Genomic DNA, 22,455 nt, shown 5'->3' on the forward strand with positions numbered 1-22,455 from the left:
TCTTTTAGCAATCTGAGTTGGTTTTTGCAGATCTGTGCGATTATCCTGACAGAGTGTGTCTCTCCCCTTGAAGCTGGCACAAGTGGCCACTAGCTCACGACTCAGAAATACAAACACTTTTCATTTCTCGCAAATCAAAGTCAACGAATTATTTTCTACATCAAACGTGCCTAACAGCTTAACACACGCTACGGCCCTATACGAAAGAAACAGTAGGATAAACTAGGATGTGTTTAGGCTAATACTGCTGCTCTCCTTCGCCCAACAGTATGCTGCTTCCCTCAGCACACATCATAAGTCACCTCTCTTCCTTCCTTCACAAGCTAGTCCCCTGTGATGTGAGCTGGCGTTAGCATAGCCAAGAAGCTAGCAACGATAGATTCAGCAATATTAACAAACGAATTAAACAGGAACACTTTACAGCCCCGTGACAAATACACACAAATAATGATTTAGCTTTAGAGTAGAGTATTACAATGACACCTTAATGACGCTGAATGACTAACTAAACGCTCTTGACTATCCGCTAACGTTAGCTCCTCCGACCTTCGCTAGCAAGTAGCGAACTGACGGCAAAAAACACAACCAAACACCGTACACTAGTCTACTAGCATTAGCCTACAAGCTAACCAGCAGCCAACTAGCCCTCCTGCTACCTGCCCGTGTCAGTCCGTGGAGATGACAGGGGTTTATCCTGTCATGCCTTTTCTCCGTTTGAATTAAAACGCAGAGGAGCTGTTATTTCGAGGTAAAAATCACCGGGTGGTTGAGTGTGGGTCTGCAGCTTCTTGTGAGCTGCTGTCACTGACAGCTCGAGGAGGGAGGTGACAGCCTGCTGAGATCTGCAGTGGCTGCGGCGCTGATTCGCTGCAACCCTCCTCCACCGGACCTATGCTACTTTTGTTGTGCTGTTTAATCAAACCTGTCAGTGTTTTTAATACCTAAATATGCATGTACATTTCAAATAAAAATCGCAACGTGCATTAATCAGAAAACCCCGTTTCGATGTGAAAATTGAGCATTTTTGTGACGACTTTTCATTTTCAGGTGGCCATATGGATTTGAGAGTGCGTGCAGGGATGCGCGTGTCTGCAGCTCTTGTAATAATGATAATGCATTAGCGGGGAAACCTGTACATCATCCCGACCATCCCCCATCCTTGGCTTGCTTTCGTTTATATTAAATCTCAGGCACATTTCAGGCAGAAGGGTGGTCATGTCCCACACCACCAGAGGTAATGTCTTTAGAGGTCATTTGGTTTTCTGGTGCATGCTGTTTCCACTGGCACATTGCGGTGTCAGAGCCTCTCTGAGAGCAGGAGGCCTCAGTGCGCTGGAGAGGTAATTTGTTTTATGACTCACTCTTCACAGCAGTAGCTACATTTACCTCAATATTCTCCAATGACCTGAACAGGACACACCGCAATTCCCCATCAACAAATGTACTTACGCGTTGGATTTTCCATTGCTTCCCCCCATTCCTTTTTATGGAGGATTAACTCAGAATGACGGATTTAGGAAACATGTTTTGATTGTGTCCTTTGCATCATTTAATATCTTGTAATTCAACATCTCTGTGGTATGCAAACAGAAATAGCCTACAAAACATTGAATATATTCAAAATCCTGACCCACGTCCATTTTTACACAATATACATGGTGAAATTGCGTCAGTAACACACATTTAAAGTCAATAATTAAAGGCTAATATATTTTAACAATAACTTGATGTTTTATAGGAAAATTACCCTCATTGCCTAACTAGGCAAGCGTTGCCTAGCAACTCAGTGTCAACCTCCTTTTCCACAACACTAAACACACAGCCTTCTTACCGGTTGCCATGCTAATTATAAATACAGAATTTGTCCTTTCGTTTGGTGGAGAAATTGGTCAATCATAGTGAAATCTGAAGAGGTGGGTCTGCACTTGTTTGTAAAGCGTTATTTATGAACCTGCTAATGTGGCTGTCGGGTTAGCTTTGTAGCTATGAATGCTAATGTGGTATAGCATAGGTTGTATTCCTCTCAAACTGCTGTGATCAATAAACGCTGTTAAGACAAATATTCTTTCTCTCTAGGTCACAACATGGGGAAGAAAGCAAAAAAGGAAGCTGAAACTCCATGCAAGGAACCGGTGAGAGATAAATGTTTCTGAAAAAAGGTTTCTATACTTTGTTTCCATTGTAGCCTGATGCCCATCTCCCTCTCTCCACAGTTTGAGCCACTACCTGTTGAAGGAAAAACTCCAGAAACAGTGGTGTTGCTGCTGAGCTCCCAGGAGGAGGACATCCTAGTCAAAGCCTGTGAAGCAATACACACATTTGCAGAGAAAGGTACAGTAAGCTATACTGCTAACCCCTAATTGTTTTTTGTGTGCATCCCTGCAGCTTGAAAGCGCAACATGTACTTGTGGATGACCACTGCTCATCTAATATCTTCAGTTTTGTTATAAAATCTACATTATCATCTAATTTGTTTCCCTTCTAAGCTCAAACATTTAGAGGTGACAATCAACATGCTGTTATATTACCTGTGTATTACTATGTTTAACACCATCCCAATTGTATGTTGTTATCTGCCATTGTCTTTGATTATATTACAGGGTTTATCTTTACTAATACATAATAAATGCCCACAGGCACTGTTAGTCTGTTTGGCACCATCATGCTTAATTTCCCTGTTGACTGTCTCCCCCTGTTGTTAGGAGATGATAACAAAGTCTCTCTGCTGGGACTCGGGGCATTAGAGCCTCTCTGTAAGCTCATCAGCAACAACAACAGGCTGGTCAGACGCAACGCTTTCATGGCCTTAGGCATCATGGCCACCAACGGTTTGTCAGACAACATACAAAATCTAAAATGTGACTAAGATGTTTGATGACTGTTTCACACGTGTTGACTGGCAGCTAAGATGTTTGATGACTGTTTTGTTGACTTACACACTGAGTGACTGATGGGTTTGCTCGCTGAATAACTGTTCCTCAGTTATTAATTTTTTGTCATGTTTCAATTGAAAGGTGAGGTAAAGAGTGCTCTGAAGAAAAAAGATGTCATTCCATCAATCATTGACAAACTGTCACTTGAAGGTGAGTGAAGTGAGTCAGTTGATGTCAAGATGAATAGACGCAGCAGCACATGTGTACTTATAGCAGGGGTGGAAGAAGTACTCAGATATTTTATCGAAGTAACAATAGCAGTAACAAAAAGAAAACATCTATTTATGTGATGCACTTTTGGATTGATAGCCTATTCATTTATGTAAACATAATTTCAATATTGTAACACCACTGACATGTCACTCATTTTACTCATTTCATACATCAGGTGGCCTATTTTTGTAATTTTAGGATCAATAAATATATTTCAAGGTCTAATCTGGTTTGAATACGGGGTCACTTTTTAGCTTTCAGATAATATAATAATATAGTAGAGTAAAAAGTATAGTACTTGAGTTAATGTACTGAGGTACTTCACACCACTGTTTAGTTGCACAATAACAAATGTTGACACTGTTTTCTTTCCCATTCAAGAAGATACAGTGGTCCATGAGTTTGCGACACTGTGCCTGGCCTCTCTGTCGGTGGATTTCGTCTGTAAGGTCCAGATCTTTGACAACAAGGGCCTGCCACCTCTGATCCAGCTCCTCTCCAGTCCAGACCCGGATGTGAAGAACAACTCGCTTGAAATCATTTTTAACTTAGTTCAGGTGACTAGTGGAGATTTCAAGGCTACATGGTTATAAGCTTTTTCATGTTGGACACATACTGTAGACGTTTGGGATTATTACAATTCAAAACGTTTTACAATTGTCCTTGTCCTTTCGTTTCCTGTGTTGAACTGTGTGTCTGTAGGATCACAAAAGTCGATTGGCAGTCCACGAGTCGGGCGGGATCCCTCCACTTCTGGAACTGTTAAAGTCCGACTTCCCTGCCATTCAGCATTTGGCTTTAAAGACGCTGCAGAATGTCACCACTGATGCAGACACATGCAAAACATTCAGGGAAGAGCAAGGGTTTGAGAAACTCATGGAAATCCTCAGTAACACGGTATATGAGAGAGACAACATGCATATCTATATCTCACCCTTTAGTTTTTAGAAAATAACATCGAGAGAGTTAAAAATACCCAGGTTTTGTTTGCACTATTAGCTAGTGAAAATATCACTTTTTCTAAAAACCGGATGCCCTTTAAATCCTATAAATCTTTTTTATTTCCAACAGGACTTCAGTGACCTTCATGCTGGGACCCTACAGGTAGTTGCTAACTGCTTGAGTGACAGTGAGAGTTTACAGCTGATCCACAAGGATGGAGGACTGAAGAGGCTGATGGAGTTCGTTCTCACCCCCCACACGCCTGACATCCAGTCCAATGCTGTGAAATGCATCACCAGGGTTGCTCATAGCTGTAAGCACAGAAGGAAACAAGAGGTTTTTGTACTTTAAAGCTACGGGTTTAGAATTCATAAGGGAAATATTCAACACTTACTTTCTCTCTGTTTGATTCATGGTGTGAAGCTGAGAATCGCAAACTGCTCCATGAACAGAATGTGGAGAAGGTTCTGGTAGAGCTTCTGTCTGTGGCGGACATCAGCGTGCAAACAGCGACCTGCCAGGCGGTGAGCGTCATGAGCTTCCACCTCGCCAGCAAAGACAGCTTCAGAGACCTGGGTACACACACATTCACACAACAACACTAACATTAACACACACATTCAACAGAAGGAAGTGTGAATGAGTTGCATCTGTGTGTGTTTCAGGTGGAATCCCTGCAGTTGTACAGCTGCTGAGCAATGAGAGTTTGGTGCTGAAAGAGGCAGCAGCACAGGCCCTCTCTTACCTCACACATAGCAACCAGCTCAACATGTTGTGAGTGACACGCAACTGTACAAGTTGTGCAGTCTTTAAACGTTTTGTATGTGTTTTAAGGTTGTGCAGTGTTCCTTCCTCTCCACTATTTCACAAATGATTTCATGCTTCATCCGTCTTTGCACGGTTCTCCCTGACTGAATATCCATTTGCCTCTCTTCTCTACCTTTCTCCATTATAACCTTCCACCTTTTTTATTCCCCTGACAAATCTTCCCCATACCCATCGTCTCTCGGTTTGACTTCATATTTCAGTATTACTGTCTCCTTCCGTTCTCTGGACATTTACCTCCACCTCCCATGCATCACCGCCTCACTTTCCTTAGCCAAAATGTTTCTTATACTCTACCTATTTGTGCAAATCCAACATACATACATTCCATGCTGCATGCTTTGTTATGATACTGCATTTATAGTCAGCTCCTTGCATTAAATCACTCAACCATTTCTGTTCTATCTGCAGTGCAGTGTACGAGGCAGGAGGCCATGAAGTCCTTGTCCAGCAGCTAAATGGAAGCTGCGTCAGGACGTTGGCTAATTCTGCTGCCACACTTGGCAACATGGCAGCGCAGGAGGTCATCCGCTGCAGTATTCTGTCCCTAGGAGCCGTTAAAGCTCTGGTGGAGCCCCTGAACTTTACAGATACACAACTGCTGGTCAACACCACGCGGTGCCTCGCAGTGCTGACCTGTGATACAGAAGCCAGGGCAGAGGTGGGTGTCATTTAACACTCATATGATTTGATCAACTAATAGATTCTTTGATTTATCAATAGATCCGTAAAAAGGAATTTAGCATACAAAAAATGACGAATCACCCGAAGAAAGCTTAGTCAACAAAGACCAAAACAACCATCCATATAAAGGGGAAGCCCTATTTTTGCATAAAGGAAATATCAGTTCAGTTTGCTGATATTGATTTTACTGTTCCTGTTTTTATTTTTATCTTCATCTCTATAAAACTGAAACTAACGGAACTAAAACTCCATGTCCTACATAGCTGCAAAGTGCTGGAGGCCTTCACCCACTGGTCAATCTGCTGCGTTCCTATCACAAAGAAGTGTTGCACAATGCATGCTGGGCTATCAGCGTCTGTGCCAGTGATGGGCCTGCCGCTGTGGAGATGTGCAAATTTGGGTAAGAAACTGACTTAAGGAAATGTAATTAAAAGTTTGGAGACCAGCTCATAATCATATCTTGAATAACCACTAGATGGCAGTATAGGACATTATTACATGATGCTCCTCACTAAAGTATGGAGCATTTTGTTCATGTATTTTTATATTTATCAGTAGTCTGAACATATCCCTATATGATTGCATTTCTGTTCTGTGTATGTGTCTCAGAGCCCTGGAAATGCTACAGGAAATCAACCAATCAGTGAATCGAAGGAGCCGTTTCAGCGAGCTGGCTATGATCAGCCTGCTTAACTCCAACCTGTCCGCCAAATACAGCCTGACCAGTCACTTAGCCTCCACTGACCTTATATGTGACGGCTTCTATGACGCTGGGAAGGTGTGTGTGTGTGTGTGTGTGTGTGTGTGTGTGTGTGTGTGTGTGTGTGTGTGTGTGTGTGTGTGTGTGTGTATACTTTACTAAACAGAGGTCAACAAATATATGTTGTCCCATCTCCAGACATGCTTATAATCTTACTATATTCCACAACTTGAGATTTTTTAATTGATCTGTTTTAACCAATATCCGTCTGAAACCATACTGTAACAAAGGGTGTTTAACACTTTTGCATCAACTCCTTTTCTGTCTCTCTTTTTCTCAGGCTCGTGCAGGACAAAGGATTCTGACTTTAGAGGAAATGTCAAAGCAGCCGGTCAACGAGCACCGGCCCATCATTCTAGTCAACACAGCAGCAGAGTATGTGTTCTTGAATGTCTTAAAACAATTCATTAAGTATTAAAAAACTAGAACTAAACTTTGAGAATATATCCAGCCGCTCCCCACACTGCAAATCAATCTTACACTACAAGCAGAGTGGGAAACTAACAAGAACACCCACACAGATGGTGGTTGAGACATAACTGAGTGTTTTACACTTCCAGCCACACCATGAAGTTTGCCAGTACAATTTATTGTGGCTGTTAGATTACCAACACCCTCCCCCTGTTTTCTCCAATCCAGTGATCCCATTTCCCCCCTTTAGCTTATTTTTCTCCCCTCTCCTCATTGCCTTCTGTTCGTGTGGCCTCTTGAGGGTAAACGGTCCCTTTTTTATAAACGATGGCAACACACACACAGCTAAAGAGCCTTTGTGTTTAGACTAATGGACCTACGAGAACAACTATGATGATGCCTGCACAGCACACACACACACTGACAATAAAAATACATGAATGTGTATCAAAGTCTAAACGTGCATAGTATACACACATTTAAACAAGCTTCCAGCATTTTGATGAATTAACATGGCCATAGTGAGCAGAACCCCCCCCCCCAAACACACACACACACACACACACACACACACACACACACACACACACACAGGCACACACACACACACAGACACACAGACACACAGACACACACACACACACACACACACACACACACACACACACACACACACACACACACACACACACACACACACACACACACACACACACACACACACACACACACACACAGCATCTGAGGCATTCTTAAGCAGTTTGTTATGTAATCTGTTCATGAGTTAGAATGACGTAAGTTTGCCTTTTTAACCTTTGAGAGCAAATGGGTGCTCATGTGTGTCGCATGCATACAGACAGAGCCACATAAACACACAACAACAACAACAACAACAAGAACTGAGGATATACAAGAAGAACAGTGAAAAATAGAATAATAGATCTGTGTTCAGTTATTTAAACCCTTCAATCCTTTCTGCGGCAGAGAGACAGTGGAGACAGAAGAGAGGCAGAGCAATGCATCAGAAACAGACACCAGCAGCAAGGCAGAGCGCAGGACCCCGAGGTGAGTCTCAGAATAGTATCATATTAACACTGCCAATAATATATATCCTAGAACATTTAGTAGTATTTCTAGATGAGGATTTATGTTATTTGTTATATGCTGTGTGATTAATGAACACACGTAAACAAAGAATGTTGGCCACTGTCAAATCACAGGTGATATTCTCCCTTATTTTAAAGACACTAACTGAGTTCCTCTTACATTCACTGTCCTTGTGCATAGGAAGAAGAAAGAGGAGGACAAACAGAAAGATGAGCCCCTATCCGAGAAACCGTGGAAGATGATGGACGACGTCTCGTTGCAGCTTCTCATTAAAGAGGCCAAAGAATCCATCATCCCTCTGACTGATGAACGGGAGCAGTGTGCTGCCTTGGCAAGGTGACGGATTAATGCAGTCCTCCTGACATAACCAACACGCACTGTCACTGTAAATAAGAAAGAAAATCACAGAGTATGATATGATTGGCAGCCATTGTTCGTTGATAATATAACCTACCTGTGAAATGTTGAAGGTTCCTGCAATCTAATGTGTTTTCTGTGCATGCATTTGGGTGTCAGGCTGGTGAGTGAAGCCATGGGAGGAGCAGTGGAGATGGAAAGGTTACATGAATATCCATGGTTGCTGCACCTCAGCGAGCTCAAGTTTCAGCTTCAGGCGAACGTCGTTCCCATCGGCTTGATCAGCAAGGGTACCTACGGCCATAGGGCTCTTCTCTTCAAGGTACCTAGATACCACACAGCATCATCAATAATAATAATAATACATTTTATTTGTAAAGCACCTTTCATTGCTAAAGTAATCCCAAAGCATCTTATTTCAAGCCCCTTTGGATTAGCATGATGTGCACAATAACATATTAAAAATAGGTGATTTGGCCTGTCTTTTGCTTTCCCTGTTCAGTGTCTGGCTGATTGCATTGGACTGAGCTGCACACTGGTCAGAGGGGAGTATAACCGGGCATGGAACGAGGTGCTGCTCTTCAACAGGGAAGAGCGCCCTGCACAGCCCTGCCGCTACACAGTAGACCTCATGCACCAGCCTGGAAGCCTGCTGGCACCAAATACACTTGCAGCTGTGCAATACCAGACTATATAGCAATATATTGATTTGTATTGTGTGTGTATTTGTAGTCTGACAATAAAGTGTCAAATGTTCAGTTGATTATTGTGTTGCATGCCCCAGCCTAAAGGAAACACGCTGCCTGTGCTCTTTTCTGATAAACACACTGGTTTAACCTGGTTCTTCAAAACAGAGGATTTATAGTGTAACTGCAGAGGAGAGACAGGTTGTTATCAGGTGGTCTTTATCTGGTGTTTGTGCCTTGAATGAGGTCAGATCACTGAAAAGGAAAGGAAAACATATTTTTGTCAGGAGTCAGAGCATAATGTAGCGTAGGATTGCCCAGTGCATAATAAGGTCCTATAATGTGAAGGTGTTATTGCATACTGTGCATTACTATACCTCAATGTTGTTTTATTGGATAATGTGTAAAACACCAACTATATACAGTATATCATCATATAAAAAAATATTTAGATGGGATAAAAACACAAAGTAGCCTACTGCAACGGTCAAAAAAAAATCTATAAAAAAGGAAATGATTCTCGGAAAAAAAACAGTAGGTCTACAATATCAATATAACGGTAAAATACACTAGCAATAACACTTACAATGGAGCTGCTTTTAAGCGATAAAGAGCTTTAAGCACCATTTCTAGCAATAAACCTCCAGTGAACCCTGTGGACTGCACCCTGTAGCCGGAGATGTGATCGTTGACCCGGTCACACAGCGCGGAGGAGCCGGGGAGGACCAGCGGGAACTCGCCTCTGCGGATCAGTCCGGACACACTGCACACACACACACACACACACACACACACACACACACACACACACACACACACACACACACACACACACACACACACACACACACACACACACACACACACACACACACACACACACACACACACACACACACACACACACACACACACACACACACACACACACACACACACACACACACACACACACACACACACACACACACACACACACACACACACACACACACACACACACACACACACACACACTGATATCAGGACTTGACTTTAGACACACTTCAGCAGCAGAAGCAAACATGTCGCGTTTCGTCGCCCGTCTCTCCGTAGTATTTTCCCAGCAGGCGACGGTCAGATCCGCGGTGTTACCGAGGAGGATCCCGTTGCTCATCCGTCCCGTGTCCACATCGCAAGGTACTGGGATAAAGTTTGATTTCTTCACCAACAGACAGTTATCTCAGGCTGCACACTCCTGCAGGTGCACGATGCTGCACTTTTCTCACAAAGCGTGGAATAACAAACCTGCTGCTGGTGCAAAAAGGGACTACAATTAAAGTGGGATTGTAGGATTCAGATGAGCTGCATTTTACTTTATGAATTTGCATAAAGTTACATTTTATGATTGTTTTGTTCAGCCTTGAGGAGTGAGGTCTGGTGTATTATGTTCCAAGTCATGTGATAACCATTTTCTCAATTGTCCATGTGCCCAGGATCTGTGGTCTTATATTGAGGGTTATATTTTTGAAAGGTTAAGAAAATAAAAAAATTCAATGCATTTAATTGTTTTTCGGTTGATTGCGAACAAAGACAGTGGATTTAATGTCCTTCTGTCTCTCTGCAGGCCTGCAGTCTCTCACCCGTTACAATGAGACCACAGACTGGCAGAAGAAACTGACCCCAGAGCAGTTTGTAGTCACCAGAGAGAAAGGGACTGAGATGGTGAGTACTGCCATACTTGCCAACCCTCCCGATTTTCGCGGGAGACTCCCGATTTCATTGCCCTCTCCCGGTTTCCTCCCGGGGTCATATTTCTCCCGCATTTCTCCCGATTTCTGACTAAATCCGATTTACTCAGGACTGTTTCCACTCGGACTTTAATACAGCTACACCATTGTTTGGTTTCTATGGTAGCGCGTCTCTTTAGTAGCGCGTGCAACTGAAATTCTCAGAGGGTGAGGCAGATATTCACAGAAAACAGAACAAGAATCAACAACTCTACCCTCTGCTCACTCCTTTCCTATAATACAGGTCCAGCCCACACATATGCTCCATGAAGACAGTGCACTTACAACTACAATAAGCATGTTAATGTTAATCTAATAACAACAGAAATTCATAAAGTAAATGAATATGCAAATGATAGTTAATTCATGGCCATGCCCCCCCTGCGGTGGTTTTGAAATGCTCCCGATTTCTGAGGTCCCAAGGTTGGCAAGTATGAGGACTGCCTACATACATTATCTACCAGAAAAACATACAGGTGGACTTTGCTCACTTCTGTAGGTTTTCTGTTTCAGGTTCAACCAGCTACAAACCTGCTTTATGAGAGAGAAGCTCTCAGATTATAAATAATGTTAAAAGTACAAAGATCTTTTACTTAAAGTGGACCTATCATGCTATATTTGAATAATATAGTGTAGGACCATAACTATATAAGGCATATTTATACTTTTTATTTTTCAAAATACCAAACAGATCATGCATTTTAGCCATTCCTCATTTCGCTCAATTGAACACAGTCTTTGCATGGGCTGATTCTGTGAGAACAGCACCATCTACAGGCCTGGCATATGTACTACAGCGTCTCCAGCGCTTTCCAACGGCAATGTCCGTGGTTGTCTCCTCCTGATTGGTGGAGTTGGCCCAATAGCCGTAGCGCCACTTCTGTGATGTCATAGAAGTGTTCAAATCTGGATCAGTCTGTATCAGATCCGTTGCAGCCCCTTTTTAAGAGATTTGGGTGTGGAGGAAAATAGAGAGGGTTGTGTTTTCTGACACTGGGTGAGTTCCCTGGAACACCGGGGACACATATTCATGTATAAAAGACGTACAAGAGTTCATTTTGCATGATAGGTCACCTTTAAAGGTGGGGTAGGTAATTTTGGAGAAACCAGCTCGAGTGCGCTAGAATTAGAAAATACACAACCGGAAATAATCTGCCACTTCCTTACACAGCCCCTCCTCCAACACACACGAACGCGCACATGACCAATGAGGGCACGAGATAAGTTTGTGCACAGATGGAAGGCTGACAGGCAAATAGGCAATCCAGTTACTTTAGCCGGGCCGGCTCAGATGATTGGTCGTGCTTTTTGCAGTACTACGGCTTCCACAGATGACATTTTTTAATGGATTTTTTGTCAAAGCACTTCAGATATTCATTGCTATCGGGATGTTTAGAGCATTCCATGGAATATAAAAAAAGGGTATCTCGAGCCGGTTTCTCAAACTTACCTATACCCCACCTTTAAAGGTCTATGTAATTTATTTCAGAAACACTTTTTTTAATTAGGTACAAAAAGTAAAAATGCCTTGCATGCATCCACAGTTTTATTACTTTACTGGGTAGTTTTATTTATAATAAAACATCTTCCTGCATGAGTTGAAGAAATGTAGAATCGTAAAAAGTACTATATTGCCATCACAGATATAGAGTAAAAGTATAAAGTAGCAGGAAATGAAAATACTCAAGGAAAGTACAAGTACCTCAAACTGTAACTAAATACTATATATAAAAATAATAAGGGAAAAGGACTGTACAGGAGTTACAAAAAAAAAAGAGCATTAGGGCACAGAACTAGTGAAAATATCCTCAGCTGTTAGTTGTGTGTTTCTGCTTCTAATACGAAGTGTGTGTGTATTTGTGTGTGTTCTCAGCCCTTTAGTGGGATCTACCTTAACCATACTGAAGTGGGGATGTACCACTGTGTCTGCTGTGATACTCCGCTTTTTAAGTAAGTAAGTTTAATGAGTGAATACTTCCCAACATAAATGAGATATTTTTATAGAAATGCATTAGCAGATTCTGATTTAGGAAATGCTCCTTCCTCTCTTGATAGCTCAGAGGCTAAGTATGACTCTGGGACGGGCTGGCCGGCATTCAAAGAGGCTCATGGGACATGGGAGCGGGACGAAAGCCATGTCTCCATCATTCGTCGCCCTGACAACAGCCTGGGTAATGCTGGGACTGAGGTCATTTGTAAAAACGTGAGTGGTTTCCTGAGCGCTGGAGCCAAGGTTCAGTTTGCTCAATATATCTCTGGATGCAGTTTTTATAAAGCAGTAAAGTTAGATTCTTCGATGCATTTAATTATATCTTTGCATTCAGAATTTCATGGACTCATTTAGTATTTTTTTATTGATATTTGTGTGTGTGTTTGCTGCAGTGTGATTCCCACCTGGGTCATGTGTTCGATGACGGCCCGGACCCCACAGGTCAGCGGTTCTGCATCAACAGCCTGGCACTCACCTTTAAACCCAGAGAAACCAACAAGCCTGAAAACAAGGAGGGGCAGAACTAAACCCACTGGACTTATAGACACATTTGTGTTTCATTTTACACATCGAAGGACCGCCCAAATGTCAAGGCATTCAAAAGTGTTTGACCTAAACATGTTTGCAAGCTTTGTGTGTCACAAAATGTCTTGGTAATTGAATTTTGAATGAAGAGGACCTGGTGTTTATGGATATAAACTGGGCAGAAATCTACATACAGCTCCTTTAAAAACACATTTCCTAAAAAGTAATTGTAGTAACTGTTGTATTATTCACTAATTCTTTGTTGAGTTGGTCACCCTGAATGTAAAAAATGGATGTATGAATGTTGGAAAAAGGTCAAAATACAATCTGCCTGAATTAAGACAACCTCTTTTATGTAGAGATTGCAAAACACAGGAGTTATGACATTATTGATTCTGTGTTTTCAGACAACATCAAATTGTTTCATCTTTTAGGAATCAAAATCAAAATAACTTGTCAATAAATGCACCTTTTGTTTGTTCTCTGAATGTATGGTGATGCTAATCTGTCTGAGTTTCTTAAGACTTCAAGTTGAATAAGAATGACTTGCTGCCCCCTTCTGATGCTCACAGTGCAGCACCGCAGCGTGGCCTCATATCTGCCAGTAAACCAAGCTAATATTTAACAGACCATCCTGCATTGCACATTGTTTGTCCCCTGCTCTCTGTCTGTTTACACATTTCACATGTGTGTGTACTTGAGGTTGGGTAAATCAGATTGGGATTTCAGCAGACAGAGACACAGGGGACAGAAAATACAACACAAGAAGACAAAAGGAAACGAGAAGTCAGAACCCAGGAGAAGAGGACTGTGTTTATTCCTGAGTGATGGCGGGAGTATGGCGCTGCATGCTGGCAGCGGCTGTGTTGATGTGTGTGTGTTTATGGGATTCCACTGAGGCTGTAGGGGGGGCTGCAAGTCGTCCACGACCCCAAAGACCACGTCGTAAGAAGCCAAAGGTCGACCCCATTGACCTGGCCCCCGCTGCACAGAACGTAGACATACAACAGGTGAACCACTGAACACGTGCTTTTACATTTGATACATCAGGTACATTTTGCTTATGACACTGTGTGCATTTAATAGAAGGACTTTTTGTTATAATAAATATGTTTACATTGTGTTGGTATTTTATTTAAGTTTCCAGGCAGAGTTGTGGCGACTTGAGCAGACTTACAGTGATTCTGGTCCTAACTTTTTACCAGTCCGAATAATTTAAAATAATAGCATTGCAAAAAGAATCAGTGGAAACAATGTGAATGACCTGGAGAGAATAGCCCCAAAAAACTGACATTTTGCTTCAAGAAGAATCGGAAAAAGGGAATTTTGTGACGCATTTGCCATATATTGCAGGTTTTTGAACAATTTGTATATTGTTTAACATTTAAAGCTAATACTAAAGGAGGTAGAACAATGTAACCATTAAGTACCCATGCTAAAAAGAGGATTTGACAAATGTTTCACGTGATTTGTTATGGATTAGTGGGGGAGTTGTCAACATGGACATGCTTGTGTAATATGTCAATATTGTGTCTTAGGCAATATGGGAGATTTTCAGCTGAATAGAATTTGAACATGGACATACAGTATGAGCCAATTGTTGTTATTAACACAACATAGAAAGGTTCGTTAAAACTATTTACCCAGATATATTCATTTTGACCTGATGAAGGAGGGCAAATCCTAGGTACAAATGGCTAAAAAGCATACCTTTTTTGAAAGAGAAAAGCAATTCAGTTTTAGGAGAGAATATAAAGTCTTGCCTTTGTTTCCTCGGTCGCCTGCTTGTTTGTGCTGCAGATGACAGGAACATGGTACCTGCTCATCACGGCCTCTAAATGCTCTCACCTGATAAACCATGGGACCAAGGTGCAGCAAACGGTGCTGACCCTCACTCGCTCCCCCGACTCTGACCAAACCCTGTCTGTTAGCACTAAAACCCGACAGTAAGTACCTTTGATTTATCTGCAGAGGGAGTTCAAATGCCACAGATCTCTCTCCTTTCTTGTATTTATTACTGACTTCATGCTTCAACCGGAAGGATGAGGGAAGACAGTTAAATCTGTTTTGTATTACGCATTTTTTTGGGTCATCATGCCATGGCAGATTAATAATCCTTTTTGGGGCCGCACACAGGAAAGCATTTTTCTTTTGTCATTTCCTTATGCAACATTAGAAAAGTAGGAACAGGCTGAGACTGTGACACAGCTTATTACATTACATTGCATTTAGCTGAGGCTTCTATCTAAAGCAACTTACAATAAGTGCATTCGACCAACAAGATACAAACTTGAAGAAAACAGAATCATATAAGTACATCAGGTTTCAGAGCTAAAACATTTCAAGTGCTACTCAACTGGTTTTAGATAAGCCAGTCCTTTATTAGTATATAAGTTATTTGTTAGTAATTCTATCGCTCGAAGTGGAGTCGAAAGAGATGAGTTTTCAGTCTGTGCCAGAAGATGTGCAAGCTATCTGCTGTCCTGATTTAGAATAGTATAGAGAAAGTGTACAAAAAGAGGTCTAATATGAAATCTACTTTAAAGGGGGGGGTAATGCATCCCTCTAGGTTGTCTCAGAGGAAGAAACAGCAGTCTATGTGGTTTCCAAATGTTTTTACTGAATGTTACATCATATATCTCACATCAACTCCTCAGTGATCACCAGTGCTGGGAGATAAAACAGGTCTACCATCTTTCAGCAGCCCCAGGCAAGCTGACACTTAAAGGTCAGTGCTGACATTATCAAGCCCTTTTAATAAAATGCAATGCAGCGTCCCTTCATGCTCATGTTGTTTCCACCAGGACCTCGTTCTGAGCTGGACACGGAGATAGTGATCGGGGAGACGGACTACAGCTCTTACGCCATCATGTACTTCCAGAAACGGGGCCAGATCAGCATTAAACTCTACAGTGGGTTCCTCAGACATGTTCTCATGTTCTTTTTTGGTAAAAATTAAGATTGCACTATATATCTAAAAATGCATTGTTATGATGTTCTTGCAGGCAGATCGGTAGACAACCTGTCCGAGCCCCTGTTGAGCAAGTTTGAGCAGCTTGCAGAAAAACAGACATTTGGACTGGCATACCTCTTCCCCTTCCCCACTTACAGTAAGTCCACTTAAAAAAAATATAACATATGTTAGCAAATGCAATGTTGATTGTAAAGTGTTATAATAAAAGCACAAGAGCCGCATCATCTCCAGTAATCGGCACATTTGTTTAAGTAGTTTGTGAAATACACTGCCACCTCATCTGGTTTTATATATTTACGTTCATTTCCAGGTCATTGTGGAGATGTGGACCAGGACCATGTCATCAGTAAGTTAAATGTGTTTAAATTATTATCCTAATAGAAAATATTAACAAGACAAGGAAAAGGAGCAGCTGATACATTTTGTAAATACAGCACTTTCTTCTCATACAAAGACATACCGACACATGTAAAATACCTTCTTCCTACCAGAAGGGTTTCTTGGAAATCGATGAGTCACAAAGGATTAACAGTCCTTCAGCTGCCAGTAGCTTCCAGGCGTAATGTCAAGTTATGGAGTATTTTCACAGGTCATTGCACGCTGCAGTACATCAACGATAGCCGTGCTCAGACCTATTTCATGCCTTCCATCCTCCTCACTGTAAGCTACGGGTCACTGGTTCAGAGCATTACATGTCGATCTTCATTTCCACAGCTCCAGTTAGCTTTAAGCTGCTGAACGACAAACAATGTATTCTCCAGGTCAATTATTATATTGTAATGATATGCATCTAAGATATAGACATGCAGAGATGCCAATAGGAGATTTCTATACAGCAGTTGTATCTGAGCTGAGTGATTTCATTATGACTAGTGATAGAATTGATAGGATATAGTGTGCTGCTGTGATTTAATCAATAGGATCGAACCATTTCATTGCTTTGTTATTGATGTTGTATAAGCTTTTGGGGGGTAGTTAATACTAAGCATTCACATGTATAAACAGGGTATTTACTGCCAGTTTATAACTTGCAAAAATCCCTTCAACAAGCAAAGCAAACATGGATAAAGTGCTGGATTTTTTTGCAATGTAATGGTGTAATTCAGGAGTACGTAAATGCAATGTGAAAACCAGAGGCAGATTAATGACCTGCTGCTGTGTCCTTCCCACAGTCTCCATGTCTGCTCCTGCAAGCTGTGCATGTATTATATTCACTTATTCAACCGTTATCAACAGCATGTTATCAAACGTCCACTCAGGGACTATAACAGCAGCGATTGTTCTTTGTAATCCAACCTGTCTCTCCTCCTTTTACAGACTGTGACCCCGAATGCTGAGGAGGCAGAACTGAGCTGCAGACATTCAGCCTTCAGCATCAAGGACTATCAATTGTAAAGCACTCAATTGTCAGATAAATAAACCATACAGAGCACAATGAAGGTGTTGGTAAATGTTTTGTTAGGGTCTACCACCCACTGACTCTGCATCTCAAAGGTGTTATTATCATGTTAACTACATCCCATCCCCTTTATACTGAGATTATAATTTCACAGCGTGTGTCTGTTTGCATGCTCTTTGGGTGTATGCGAGAACACAAACAGTGAATGGCGGGGGTGGGAGTTGATATAGATCAGATGTTGAACCCCAAAGGGAGTTCGGTTACATAACTGGGTTATGAAAGTGCTTTCTTGTGAGTTACACAACAAATGAATGCAAATCTGTGTCTTTGACCTCTTAGCAAATAGAGCTGGGATGAGTGCACCAATGCTTTTGTGCAAAAAAAATCAATCAAAGCCAATCAACACATTACATGCTGCAGAATTGGGATTACACAATATCTAACTAAACAGTTGAGATTTAGAGCGTGTTCTTTTACACATAAATCAAAGACTTACGCAACATTTAGTATCATCAAACTGTTCTTATTAATGTGTGGTTACAACACTTATAAAACTCTCAAGGTGAACTGCAAAAAAACAATCAAATCATTTTCAGCAACACTGGCAGATGTTTTTATGGGAAATAATAAAACCTCTGGCAGAAAAATGACTCCCTTGGTGCAGCTGGCGATACCATTTCCTGCAAGAGAAACCTCTAAAGTTGGGTTATATTACCCAGAAGGTTTACTTGAAGTGGACTTAACAGGCTCTTACAGTTGATGTGACTTCTCCTTCCATGTTTATGCTAAAGTGTAGATGAATGCGCCATATGGTGAAGAAATTCACACTCTCACCATCAAACAGCTGTTGATAGTCTATGCATGATCGAGCGTTTGTGATGGAGGAGGGAAAAGGGAGGGGTGTTAAGGCCCCTATTATGTAACCACTCTCCCTTTTCTTTCTTGACCTCCCTCATTCTCCCCTCCTCACCTCCCCCTCTTCCATCCACCAGTTGTGTAACGGCAGTGATTTGCATGCCAAAACGTTTTTTATAAGAGGCTAGCAGGGGGAGGAGACAGGAGGAGGAGGGAGCAGGACTCTGCAGGATATAAGGAGCCTGCACCCCTACTCTTTTACCTTACATTCCTGAATTCTTCTTACTGCTGAAGCCCAGAACACAAAGGAGCCGCCATGACGAACACACTGCTGAGGATGCTGGTCGCCCTGATGTGTGCGCTGACCGTCTGCGCTGACATCACACCGGCCGCAGACTTCGACTTGCAGAAGGTAAGAGACGGATTAGATTCTGCTGATATCCCACAAAGAAATATAGCTGGTTATTCCTGCAGTAACTGTGGTTGTTTAACATGTTTATTGCACGTATTCATGAGTTTAAATGAAATGAGTCAATGTACTGCTGTTCAGATAACCTCTCACCTACTTTGCATTGATAGATTTGAGTTTATAAGTCTTTATTGACCCCTTCTGTTTTTCTTTTAGATGTCAGGCAAGTGGTACACTGTTGGTTTAGCCACCAACGCTCCGTGGTTTGTGAACAACAAGGCAGGAATGAAGACTGGGACAGCTGTAATTGTGCTGACTGAAGGAGGGGACATGGACCTCACTTATGCCAGCTTGAAGTGAGTGATGCAATCATACTTTAAATCAATATAAGGATTCTCCAATATACTGTATAATCAGAAAAGCAGGTATTTAAGGGGAATATTCTCTGAAATGTCCGTATTATATAATATGATTGATCATCAAATCAACAACTCTAAAACAAACCTCTTCTGCAATCTTTTAGAGACGACGGTACCTGCTACAGAGCAACTCACACCGCTCAGAAAACAGAGACTCCCGGTCGCTTCACCTTCCACAGCCAGGGTGAGTAGAGCACCACACACACACACACACACACACACACACACACACACACACACACACACACACACACACACACACACACACACACACACACACACACACACACACACACACACACACACACACACACACACACACACACACACACACACACACACACACACACACACACACACACACACACACACAACGTAGCGATTCAACAGCCTGACCTTACTATTTCTGCTCTCATCAGTTTGGAACAACGACAACGTCATGACCATTGTTGAAGTTGTGTACGAAGACTACGCCCTGGTGCACACCATCAAGACGAAGGAGGAAGTGTCCGAGGCCTTCATCGCACTCTACAGTGAGTGAAGAAGGACACATTGTGCGATGGAATAGGTGTGTGATTTGGTGAAGGTGAAATTAACTCTCTGTGTGTTTGCAGGCCGCACTACTGAGTCCAGTGAGGTGGTGCAGCAGAAGTTCACCCAGCTCGCTCTGGAAGCTGGAGTCCTGCCCGATAACGCTGTCATCCTGCCACAGAACGGTAAGTCAGCAATGCAGAAAAACAGCACTTTCATAAAAACTCATTTAACGTTTCTTCACTTATACTCATTGTCCTCCTCCTGTGTTGTTACAGCTGAGTGTCCCGCAGTCTGAGGACCCCCTGCTGACTCCCCCCCCCCCCCCCCCTCACTGTGATCTGCAACATCACAGCTACACCTGAGACGGTTTGCTTTCCTGCTGCTGCTGCATACTAAAGAGCAATCCTGACCCTCGTTCAGGGCTCATTCCCTCCCCCCCACTCTGCACCTAAACTGTGGCATCAAAGCGACACAACAGAAGAGCTGATAGTGAACAGAGGGAATGATTGCAAGAGACTGTGAATGCTGTTTGTTGTCTGTGTGTCTTTTTTAACTGGAGTGTTTGATGAAATAAACTTAAAGCCAGAAAGAAATGTATTGTTTCAGTGTTAAGATTCTTCCTAGAAACGGCAACGTTTTTAATCTTTAGAATCATGACTGTCAAATCAATTTAGCAAATTACATTATACACTTGATTAACAGGCATACAATTAGATCTCCAGGAATTACACAGGGGCTAGGTTTTTTTTTCCAAACAGGCCTACAGACAGATTAAAGGGTTAATGTAATACTAGATTAGCTACTAGAAATACACAAACAAAGTTCTATTGTGGGCCTCTTTGCAAGTAATCACATAATAAAGCTCTGCATAGGACTTTATGAATCTAACCAGGAAGGAGCAATCTTCAATTGTAAACATCAGTCATAAAATTGACACTGTTGGACTCGTTTTAGTTTGACTGCTTCCAGAAATAAAATGAAGTACTTTTACTCTGTACTTTGTGAGTAATCCTCTGTCAAAGTCCCCTCCATAGTACATAATGCATGTTTTCCTGCTATCTTTGATGAATGATAAAAATACTATTTTACCATTAGTTCTTAATGAAATTGATATGGTTGACTTTGTATTAGTTACTACTAACAATACATTGAAGTACATTTACTGTGTATTTATTGAGAAATAATTTGTCAAAGTCCCCTGCTGAGAACAAAATCAAGCCACTTCTGCTAAGTTTGATGAGGGAATTCTTTTTCTGTTGCCATTAGTTCTTCATGAGATTGATCCTGTTGGACTCAGTACTAGTGAAACTACCCCCACAAGTACTATGAAGTACTTACGGTGTACTTTCCCAATAATCCTCTGTCAAGGTCCCCTCATGAGTACAAGAATGCATGTTTTTCTGCTATTTTTAACAAGCGTTAAAAAAAACTTTCTTCCTGAGACTGATATTATTGGACAGAGTATTTTAAGAGGATGGTATATACTATCAGTGGCGTTTTCTCCTGGAGGCCAAGGGAAGCCAGGCTTCCCCTGTTTTTTCGGATTGTAGTTATAATTTTAATAAATAAATAAAAACACTTCGTTTAGTTTCGGAAATTCTTTGTTGTGTGTTGCTGCCGGCCCGTCTCTCCCCCATTCTCATTGAGTATTTTACAAAGAGTGAAACAGCGCCCCTCTAGATGTTATGGTGAAACAGTAGATTGCACTCTCTGTTGCGAGAGGAGGCCAGCCGAAATTTGCTTCCCTTGGTGAAAAAAAATGGAGGGATTGACCAATCAGATGAGGCTCACATCATGACCCTGCCAACCTGTGATTGGTCAGGGCCATGCCAAGGGAAGCCAGAGGCGGCTGGCTTCCCTTGCCTCACGATCCAATCAAATCGCATCAACTTAGTGGTGCAGTGACGCGTCCCAAAAGCGCTCGGTTTCCCTCGACAAAATAGCAATGGGATTTCTCCATAGGATTTTGGAAAATAGCTCGAAAAAAGGTCAGTGGAAAACGAACCTGTTAGGTAAATGCACGTTGTGTTCAGTCGGATAATATCCACATGTCTACCCTACTTTTATAATTTTCGAATCATAAATCTAATCGATAGAAGATAGATAGCGTCACTGCACCACTCTTACCGCCGTTAGAAAGTAGCAAGCAACTGAAGCAAGTGCAATTATGGAGGGTCGAGATTTGGAGTATTTAATCAAAAATAATTGTACTAAACTTCCGCTGAAGCAGCAACAACAAATACAATCTGATGACAGCGAACCGGACGTAAAACGTTCAAGGTCTCCTGATTTAGTTTGTGAATGAATGCTTATTAGAGTTTGGGCTGGAGAGTGCGTGCGGACCTGTCGGTCAGATAACAGGTGTGTGTAAGTCCTGCATCTGTATGATACAAATGTGTGTAAAATGATACCGGGCGCTGTAATCACTCATCTGGTTACGTTATTACATTGGTCCACCAAACCCCCCCCCCCCCCACCCCAAAAGAAAGGACGTATTATTGGCTTCCCCTAATTTTTTTCCCACGCCACGCTACTGTATACTATACCTGATATCAGCAATACTTTATGAATCTAACCAGGAAGGAGCTATCTTCAATTGTAAACATCAGTAATAATGGTATGTTTGTTTTCGTCTCCGTGTGGACGGGGCCTTAGTAACGTTC

The 22,455-nt window shown here is 41.9% G+C and overlaps 4 protein-coding genes across 5 annotated transcripts; all 4 read left to right on the forward strand.

Moving 5' to 3' along the window:
* The first annotated feature begins 6 nt into the window (after window positions 1-6).
* Window positions 7-9,262, forward strand: armc3 (armadillo repeat containing 3). 2 transcript variants are annotated; one of them, XM_079661474.1, is made up of 18 exons: window positions 7-1,234; window positions 2,077-2,132; window positions 2,214-2,331; window positions 2,703-2,828; window positions 3,015-3,083; window positions 3,528-3,703; window positions 3,849-4,043; window positions 4,218-4,401; window positions 4,512-4,664; window positions 4,754-4,862; window positions 5,325-5,574; window positions 5,861-5,997; window positions 6,207-6,375; window positions 6,638-6,732; window positions 7,753-7,833; window positions 8,056-8,211; window positions 8,392-8,554; window positions 8,735-9,262. In XM_079661474.1, the coding sequence occupies exons 1-18, from the start codon at window positions 1,216-1,218 to the stop codon at window positions 8,927-8,929; spliced, it is 2,451 nt and encodes an 816-aa protein (XP_079517600.1). In that variant the 5' UTR covers window positions 7-1,215; the 3' UTR covers window positions 8,930-9,262. The 2 variants fall into 2 exon arrangements, with proteins under 2 accessions (XP_079517600.1, XP_079517601.1); XM_079661475.1 differs by having other exon boundaries at window positions 7-1,913; window positions 8,735-9,261.
* A 661-nt stretch (window positions 9,263-9,923) lies between these two features.
* msrb2 (methionine sulfoxide reductase B2) lies at window positions 9,924-13,694 on the forward strand. The gene is made up of 5 exons (XM_079661583.1): window positions 9,924-10,097; window positions 10,525-10,622; window positions 12,561-12,637; window positions 12,743-12,890; window positions 13,070-13,694. The coding sequence occupies exons 1-5, from the start codon at window positions 9,983-9,985 to the stop codon at window positions 13,202-13,204; spliced, it is 573 nt and encodes a 190-aa protein (XP_079517709.1). The 5' UTR covers window positions 9,924-9,982; the 3' UTR covers window positions 13,205-13,694.
* A 146-nt stretch (window positions 13,695-13,840) lies between these two features.
* On the forward strand, window positions 13,841-17,611 carry c8g (complement component 8, gamma polypeptide). Its single transcript, XM_079661582.1, has 7 exons — window positions 13,841-14,212; window positions 15,003-15,148; window positions 15,860-15,930; window positions 16,007-16,114; window positions 16,208-16,312; window positions 16,487-16,522; window positions 17,494-17,611. The coding sequence occupies exons 1-7, from the start codon at window positions 14,030-14,032 to the stop codon at window positions 17,511-17,513; spliced, it is 669 nt and encodes a 222-aa protein (XP_079517708.1). The 5' UTR covers window positions 13,841-14,029; the 3' UTR covers window positions 17,514-17,611.
* A 1,070-nt stretch (window positions 17,612-18,681) lies between these two features.
* LOC307026298 (lipocalin-like) lies at window positions 18,682-20,385 on the forward strand. The gene is made up of 6 exons (XM_079661584.1): window positions 18,682-18,842; window positions 19,056-19,195; window positions 19,363-19,442; window positions 19,678-19,791; window positions 19,873-19,974; window positions 20,068-20,385. The coding sequence occupies exons 1-6, from the start codon at window positions 18,747-18,749 to the stop codon at window positions 20,085-20,087; spliced, it is 552 nt and encodes a 183-aa protein (XP_079517710.1). The 5' UTR covers window positions 18,682-18,746; the 3' UTR covers window positions 20,088-20,385.
* The last annotated feature ends 2,070 nt before the right edge of the window (window positions 20,386-22,455 follow it).

Source organism: Notothenia rossii (assembly GCF_949606895.1).
Source record: "Notothenia rossii genome assembly, chromosome: 12".
In the NCBI taxonomy this organism is placed as follows: domain Eukaryota; kingdom Metazoa; phylum Chordata; class Actinopteri; order Perciformes; family Nototheniidae; genus Notothenia; species Notothenia rossii.